The sequence below is a fragment of the Nymphaea colorata genome, chromosome 8 (genome assembly GCF_008831285.2).
Source record: "Nymphaea colorata isolate Beijing-Zhang1983 chromosome 8, ASM883128v2, whole genome shotgun sequence".
Taxonomy (NCBI): domain Eukaryota; kingdom Viridiplantae; phylum Streptophyta; class Magnoliopsida; order Nymphaeales; family Nymphaeaceae; genus Nymphaea; species Nymphaea colorata.
Window position 1 is genome coordinate 18,349,741 of NC_045145.1, and position 8,698 is coordinate 18,358,438.

The 8,698-nt window shown below is 41.0% G+C and overlaps 1 protein-coding gene across 1 annotated transcript; it reads left to right on the forward strand.

Moving 5' to 3' along the window:
• Nucleotides 1–2,202: 2,202 nt before the first annotated feature.
• Nucleotides 2,203–8,698, forward strand: LOC116258666 (beta-xylosidase/alpha-L-arabinofuranosidase 1-like). The gene is made up of 7 exons (XM_031635956.2): nt 2,203–2,740; nt 3,968–4,255; nt 5,003–5,172; nt 5,274–5,371; nt 5,533–5,883; nt 7,152–7,568; nt 7,881–8,698. The coding sequence occupies exons 1-7, from the start codon at nt 2,312–2,314 to the stop codon at nt 8,453–8,455; spliced, it is 2,328 nt and encodes a 775-aa protein (XP_031491816.1). The 5' UTR covers nt 2,203–2,311; the 3' UTR covers nt 8,456–8,698.

Here is an 8,698-nt window from a genome sequence, read left to right on the forward strand (position 1 = left end):
CTTTAATTACAATGAATAATTATTAAAAAGCTAAAGTTATCATTCAATTTTTTTATATTATATATATATATATATATATATATAATTATATCACGTGCATTAATTGATCAATTATAATAAAAAAAATTAAAAGGTATGACGTGTCACGTGTCCTTTGAGTCCACGTCACTTGCTCGTCGGCGGACAGAAGCGACGTGAACTGGTATGGGCGAGTTGGCGATCTGCCACTAATTCTGAGGCAGCCGATCAGTTTGGCTTGGCTTTGAGCCGAGCCGATAGCAGCGGCACATGGGCGCGTCAATGGAGGGGACCCACGGACCCCCTACTTGTGATGGATCCGAAAGCGCGTGAACCATCATGACGTGCACATGCTGCCATACATCACATGCACAATTTTTTCGATTCTTATCATTTAAGAGCACCGATTCTAAAATGTTAATCTGCAAACATAGTGGGTATTTGTAACTAAGTTTCTCAATAACCAAATTTCCTTATTTGAAGTCAATGCAGGAACAATTTTTTTTTTTCACAAAGCATTAAATATATGATTAACAAATTTTTAATTGACCATGAAACAGTTACCCGGATCTTGTGGAGCTAACATTACATTGTAAATCATTTTTTTAATGGAGTCAACCAATCCAGCAACTTAGTCGGAACGATGGAAAAAAAAATTAATTATTATTTCAAAAAGAGTAAATGGAAAATTGTATAAAAATTCATTAAGGTAAGAAGATTTTTATATTTTGTCTAAAATATTTGAAGAATGGGAGATCTCTCTCTCAACCTACCTTGCATGTATAGTACAGTCGGTGGTTGTTTTTTTTTGTCTCTCTTTCACATGTGTGTGTGAGAAGAACTCGGACATCCAATAAAATTGGAACAATACATAAAAGATTAGCATGACCACCCCTTAAGGAAAAAACCGAGGTGCTCAACAGGACAAGTCTTGTCTGGGGGTTGCATTGAGATTTAGATAAATGAGTGAACCATAACAAAAAAAAAAAAAAAAGAGTAGGAACCAATATCCCTTATCAAATGCATATTATACAAAAAAAAAAAGTCATAGTTTTTGGTGAGATGCATAACTTTCTTTCCTTTTTTTACTTACATTTCACGGGCTAAATGAAAACATTTTGTTTATTATAAACTTGATAAGTTTTGGTTGTCGGATAGGATTGTACCTTATCTGCAAGGACAAAGCTAATGGAGGGCCTTCCACGGACCCTACCCCACTTAAAAAATATATATATATATATATATATATATATATATATATATATGTAAATTTTAAAAAAAATAATTATTAATGATATTTCGACCTCAATCAAAATTTAAAAATTTAATTCGATTTTGATAAAATATTTTTAGCTCGGCTTCTACCTACCTGAAGTCGTGAGATCCACAACTGGCCGATGACTTAATGGAAAAACCCACGAACTGGACCCGTTTTTTGTGGATCCGGTGTCAGGATCTGTCAGAATCTTGCGCGGCTTCCAAGTCCCACGCGAAACCCAAAAGTGGACCACTTATTGAAAGCCCGATCCAGCGTTGACGTCGCCTTAACCATTTTCCCACTTTCGAATTCATGCTCCGAGTAAGAGTGTCCGGTTTGGATCTAAGAATTACCCGACATTGAAGCCAAATCCAGATCCAAGTCTTTCAAATGTAGAATTTCTGGATTGCGATCCGTTCATGTATCTGTGGACAGGATATGGATTTTCGGATCGCCCGCCCAAGCCGCTCCATCTGGCTTCTGCAAACTGCTGGCCGAGCTACAGTGGACACCGAAATTGTTCTCCCCGTGAGTGAATCAGTGACGGCAGACAACAGTAGCCAATGTCCTGCATTCCAACGCACCCTTCTGGATGCCATTGTCGCTTGTGGGTTTGAGTGCTGCTCCAATCAACAGAGTGGACCACCCTGTGGAAACCTTTCCGTATCTTGAGCTTTTGGCAACTTTTTATATTGATCGGAAACCTCCATAGATAGATAGATTGAAAGCTCTGACAGATTCAGCTCCACCTTACTTCTTCCAACCAATCCTTGGGCTTCCCTCTTTATTTGCATTCATTATTTTCATAAATTGAGGATTTTGGAAACACACCAACAAAATAATTTTTATGGAATTCAATTGTACAACCTGGCTAATCACGGGTAGCCAAGAGGAAAGGAGGGAATGGCGTGAGCTTCCCATGCCGTGTGCCGCTAAATTCCACTATAAAAGGAGAACCCACCTCCCCATCAGTGAAGAGGTAGCCATTGGAGCTCAACCCAAGAGCGGATACTGGAGAAAAAGGAAACAGAAGAGATGGGTTGTTCTTGCTCCAATGGCGCTATCTTGATGGTGGTGTTGTTGGTGGTGGTGCTTCTAGGGGTCGCCGGAGTCCCTTCTGTGTTGGGACAGAGTCCGGTGTTTGCCTGTGATGCGGGCAAGAGCCCAAGTGTGAGTTCATTTGGTTTCTGTGATGCGTCGCTGGGGATAGATGAGAGGGTGAAGGACTTGGTCGGAAGGCTGACATTGGACGAGAAAGTTGGGTTCTTGGTGAACAAGGCAGGGGCTGTTTCTAGGCTTGGGATTCCTGCTTATGAATGGTGGTCTGAGGCCTTACATGGCGTCTCCTATGTTGGTCCAGGAACCCATTTTTCTAGCCAGCTTGTTCCTGGAGCTACCAGCTTCCCCATGGTCATTCTTTCTGCTGCTTCTTTTAACGCTTCCCTGTGGGAAGCAATGGGAAAGGCAAGAACCTTTTCTCTGTCTTCCTTTTTTTTTTTTTTTTTTCAAAGCTTTTGCAATAAGGTTTCCTAGAGCATTCTTTCTCAATTTATGTGATTCAGTGACCATTACACCCCTTCATTTCTTGATTTGGTGGTGGATATTTTCTGCTAGAAGCTTTTAGGATCCTACTGGATATAGCTTTCTTGGTCATTTCCACCCATGTCCAAGTTTGATTGCTCTGATATTCTTTTCCCTCGTTTTGGTGATACAGCTCTTTTACAAAAAATAAAATCTTTACCAGTCGGTGAAACTCAATGGCATGCTGCACTTCCACGTCCATGTGGTAGTAGTTACTTGAATGCCAATAAAAGAACAGAAGCAGATGAATCAATTGCAGAGGCAAAGAAAAAGCAGAGAGTTAGGTAGTTGCCAGCTTTTAGTTTTTACACCTGTGGTGTTGCATTTCCTGCCTTAGGCTTCTCTTCCTAGCTATAAATATTTCTCAAGCTGTAGTTAGGTTTGGTATTGACATAATGCTATCCTATGAAGCGACTTCCAGTGCCACAACGGATAATTCTGTTAGCCCTTGTTTTTGGTGCAACTCAAAATTTAGATCCCAAGTGGATGGGAATGCTGTCAACAATTTGGCTTCTGAATATTCGTAGGCTTTCCTTTTCTTTCACTATTCAGTCACACAAGTAAATTGCAAGCCTAAGGCGCTTATGGTTCTTCTTTTCTTGTGCTGCTTTGTCTATCCTTCGGTATCTTGCATTTAGAAACTTAGCACTTTCCGCATGGGCCTGAAGCTGGTTTATCGTTTTCTGATTTTTCAAGAGAATTATACCTTTTATGATTTTCCACAGTCACCATTAGATTTTGCATCTTACGGAGTCAAATTTTCTTTGATATTACCATACGGAGCTCAACAGTTACGAAGATATTAAAAGCTGCCAACAACCTAATGCAATAGCTACAGGTTCATCATTCCTCGATTGGTGCTTGATATGTATGTTTCCAAGCAATAAACCTTATTTTCTGCTTGATAATACCTTTAGAAATTATGTTTATTTTGAACAGTAGTGCTAAATCTAAAGTGATCTTATTAAGAAAATTGCATCTCGTCCAAGAAAAGGGGTGAAATCTTACTGAACCATGCATTAGAGGATGAGATATGCTTCTACAGATCACACAGAGAATGCAGTAGTATGATCTGAAACCAAAATAAATCCAGAGAAACCTTGTTTACAGGTCGTCTCAACAGAAGCTCGAGCCATGTATAATGTCGGATTAGCAGGACTGACATATTGGAGTCCAAATATTAATGTATTCAGAGATCCAAGATGGGGCAGGGGACAGGAAACCCCAGGTGAAGATCCTTTACTTACTGGTAAATATGCCGTCCACTATGTCAGAGGATTGCAGCAGACGGATGGGGGGGATCCAAATAGGCTCAAAGTTGCTGCCTGCTGCAAACATTATACAGCATACGATGTCGACAATTGGAAGGGGATTCAGCGGTACACCTTCAATGCTCAGGTATCTGCACTTGTTCTCTTTTAGTCTCTCTGTCTGTTAAACAGTATGTTTTCAAGTTTCAAAAGATAATGCTCAGTCTCTCTATACTCAGAATTTTGATATCGGACTACTTGCTCGTCTTTCCTGATTGCAAATTTAATTGAGCAGCGTCCATTGTTCCTCTGGTGTTAGCATGTATTTCTCATTTACCACTTAAACTCTGTGTGTTATATCTAGAATAAATGATAAAGACAATAATGCTGGTGGTCTTAGAAATAAAAAAATTTGATCACATAACCCAAAATCGCAAGCTGTGCAGAATCTCTGTTTTTCCTTCTTCTTCTCTGAGAACCGAAAACCTGGTATCAGGAAGTGATGGTAATGAGATTGGCAAAGAGTAAAAATGATGAATTGGTTTTTGAGATGTGTAAAACCTATAAAATTATTCTAGATGATGGTTTGGACTTTGGAACATCCAGTTGAAGAAGTCTATATGATCTACAGCAGTAGCTTGGCAACTTGGTAACTAACCAACTACCAAAAACAAAAATTTGTTCTCGGTGGCCTAAATGAAATCTTACAGGCTTACAGCTGCTTCGTGGTTTCAACAACCTTCCGATTTGTTTATGCCTGTTTGCTCAATACTAGTAGAGCAGGAAAAGGGTTTGCAGTTTCAGAAGCTGCATATAAGAAATCATTTGTTGCAGAAGTTTCATGTTCTTCCTGTTAGTGCTGTTTTCTGAAAATTTGATCTTGGTTTTCTCTCAGGTAACTAAACAAGACATGGATGATACATTTCAGCCTCCATTCAAGAGCTGCGTGATTGATGGGCAAGTTGCCAGTGTCATGTGTTCTTATAATAAAGTAAATGGTATCCCAACATGTGCTGATCCAGACCTCCTAGCTGGAACTGTGAGAGGAGACTGGAAACTTGACGGGTCCGTTCCTCTAAAAATTCACCTCTCTCTTGCATAATGAAAATGTTCTAATGAACCCGAACTGCAAATTCAAAATTTTTCTGTTCTCTGTGTGTTTGCAGATACATCGTTTCTGACTGTGATTCCGTTGATGTGCTATATAATTCTCAACACTACACCAAGACTCCAGAGGAAGCCGCCGCAAAAAGCATAATGGCAGGTGAGTTCTGTTACAGAACCTGGTCATGTGACAGAAAAAATTAACACTATAACACTGTATTGCACTGCCTCCTAGATCTTCTAACAAAGGCAGTTCATGCAATTCCATTGAATTCTATAAATTCCTCGGTTATTAACATACTGGGTTTGAGTATCTGTCAGGATTGGATCTTAACTGCGGAAAATTCCTTGGCCAATATACAATGGGGGCTGTGAAGGCTGGAATCTTGAACGAGTCGGCCGTTAACACCGCCATTGCTAACAACTTCAGGGTGCTGATGCGACTAGGATTTTTTGATGGGGATCCAAGCAAGCAGCCTTATGGTAATTTGGGTCCAAAAGATGTGTGCACTCCCCAGAACCAGGAATTAGCAGCAGAAGCTGCAAGACAGGGCATAGTTTTGCTTAAGAACAGTAAAGGATCACTCCCACTGTCGGCATCATCAATCAAATCCCTGGCTGTGATCGGACCAAATGCAAATGTCACCAAAACCATGATAGGAAACTATGAAGGTATATGTCTCTTAACTTTTCCACCATATTTCATGGCCTCGTTGCTTGATCTATTTTGTCAGTTTCGATTTTTTTTTTAGTATTTGACCATACAAATGCGATCATCGAGCCTGAAGACGTGCCTGCACGTGAAGTCATGAGCTGTAGAAAGAAAAAATAAAGAAGGAAAGACCGGCGTTCCCCTTTATCATCTAAGAATTTAATAAAACAAGGAAGACGACAAGGAAGAAGAAAATAAGGAAGAGCACAAAATTTTACGTGGTGAAAACTTGACAACAAAAGGGGGGCACGAGATTCTATATGATCCAAATAAGCTTTACTATGAGTTTGTCTACAACCCAATGGACAACATTTTTTTAATTAGAACGGGGATCGTGTTAAAAAGTTGAAAAGCCAAGGCCTCATTTGCCGGGAACTCATAAACCAGGAGAGAGAACAGATGAAGTCGTCTATGTCAGGAGACCAAGGCCATGGATGAGGGAGTGATAAAATAAGAAGGTCCAAGACAGATTTAGTTTTGGTCATTTCGGTTGATCTCTGGCTAGAACGGGGACAAACTAAGTATTTTTCCGGTAGAATGACACCCGTCTGCCCATTTCCTTCGAGCAGCTTATCAGAGATGGCAGAATGGTTCCTGAGTTCTAATCCAATTTTACTAAAACTTGGTTATGTTCGAAAGTAGAGTTTCTGCCAGCCAAACGCTGCCCAACTCCCAACAGCCAGGCTTTCCCATGTGATATGCCTCAAATTTCTTGGTCAAATTGGTTTACACCTAAAACCTGCAACTTATAGGGACATTGTCGTCGGATTTGGATATCCTGGAATCCAGGATTCATGGCGACAGACCCGATCCAGCCCATAATATTGAGGGCCTGTTAACGTGGGAACTGCCGATAAGCCAGATTTGGTTTAAGAGCTCTGTCGTTTTCTATTGCATTAACAGGGATGAGTTTGTCAATCACCTAATATAAGGATGAACTTAAACACGAAAACATTTTTTCTTCTTCATGTTCATCCCTTCGATTGAAATATAACATTCATCCAAAATATAAGATCCTTCTACTTCCCAGCAAGAATACTAGGCTTCTTAAATTTATAGCAAATTTCTAAAGACTCCTAGCAGAAGTTTTCCCTTGTTTGGCCATGCATCTACCGATTAACGGTTTCAGTAAGATAAATTTTTCCTTTTTAATTATTTTATGGTTTTGGGTGGTTCAATTTGCATCAGAGAAGTAAAAAAAGGAAAATTCTTTCTGTTGAAATTGCAGGCGTTCCTTGCAAGTATGTTACTCCTCTTCAAGGGCTCTCTGCTTACACTTCAACCGTCTACCAACCTGGTTGTCTCAGTGCATGGTGTCCACCCAACAACTTCCAACCTGATGCTGCAGTAAAGGCGGCTTCAGCTGCAGATGCCACAGTCTTAGTCGTCGGTGCAGATCAATCTGTCGAGGCCGAGGGCCGCGACAGGGTCGACCTGACGCTTCCTGGCCAGCAGCAGCAGCTCGTTTCCCAGGTCGCCGATGCTTCAAAAGGCCCCGTAATTCTTGTCATCATGTCCGGCGGGCCGTTCGACATTTCCTTCGCAAAAGCTTCGGACAAAATCAGCAGCATCCTTTGGGTGGGATATCCCGGAGAGAAGGGAGGAAGTGCCATTGCTGATGTCATTTTCGGAAAGTATAATCCAAGTAAGTATCCGATTTGTTTTCAATTAGCCATTAGTCAAGATGACAGTAAACTCTGGCAGGAACACTGCTCTGTTCAAGGTCATCTTCTTTCATCTACCATTTCATGTTATGAATGACTCCATGATCATGGTGATAAATTAACATGATTTGCTTGCATAATATAACCTTGGTAGAGCCCCTTAAGTTGATGAGCGATCAGGAAAGGGCAGGATTAATATGATAAGTTTATCATTGCATCATGTTAGGATCAAGAACTTGATTAGTTTGAAGGAACATGGTAATCGGACCATGATTATGTAAGTGATGAAACAGGTGGAAGACTCCCAGTGACATGGTACCCTCAGTCATTTGCAGACAAAGTTCCAATGACAAACATGAACATGAGGCCTGATCCTTCAACAGGATACCCGGGCCGGACTTACCGGTTCTACACAGGTGACACAATCTATTTGTTTGGTGATGGATTGAGCTATACACAGTTCAATCACCGCCTGGTTCGCGCACCCAAGCTCGTCTCTCTGGCGCTTGAAAGTGGACACCCCTGCCTCTCCCAGAACTGCAAAGATGTAGACATGGCTGAGAACATGTGCCAAGATTTGGCCTTCGACGTTCACCTTAGTGTGCAGAACGTTGGACAGATGCACGGAAGCCATACAGTGTTCCTCTTCTTTACTCCGCCTTCATACACAGGAAGCTCACCCAAGAAGCAGCTTCTTGGATTCGAGAAGGTTTTCGTGGGGTCTAAAAGCGCAGAGCTGGTTCGTTTTCGTGTGGATGTATGCAAGGACTTAAGCACAGTCAGTGAACTCGGCGAGAGAAAGCTGCAGCTGGGTTCGCATATTCTTCATATTGGTAGCTTGAGGCATTCTTTGAGTGTGAGTGTGTGATCCATTGGGTTGCCATGGACCTGGTCTGCTCAAATCAAAGTGTGATGGGCTAGGTTTGAGGATCAGTGGCCATGGAGAATAACCAGCTTCCAAAGCAAAGGGAAGTTGAGATCATTGTTAAGAAGCAAAAGTATTGTTTTTTTCTGATGTGTGCAACAAGCTTGTTACTTTTATGAATTGAAATGAATCTCTCTTTTGGTTGTTTAAATTTTATGTGAAATCTTGAGCAAGACTCTTGTTATA

Excerpts from the sequence above, each read along its gene's own strand:
- LOC116258666 (XM_031635956.2), top strand. The coding sequence starts at position 2,312 with ATGGGTTGTTCTTGCTCCAATGGCGCTATCTTGATGGTGGTGTTGTTG. Across the intron at positions 5,173-5,273 it reads GGAGACTGGAAACTTGACGG|ATACATCGTTTCTGACTGTG; the intron begins GTCCGTTCCTCT and ends GTGTGTTTGCAG. Across the intron at positions 5,372-5,532 it reads CGCAAAAAGCATAATGGCAG|GATTGGATCTTAACTGCGGA; the intron begins GTGAGTTCTGTT and ends AGTATCTGTCAG.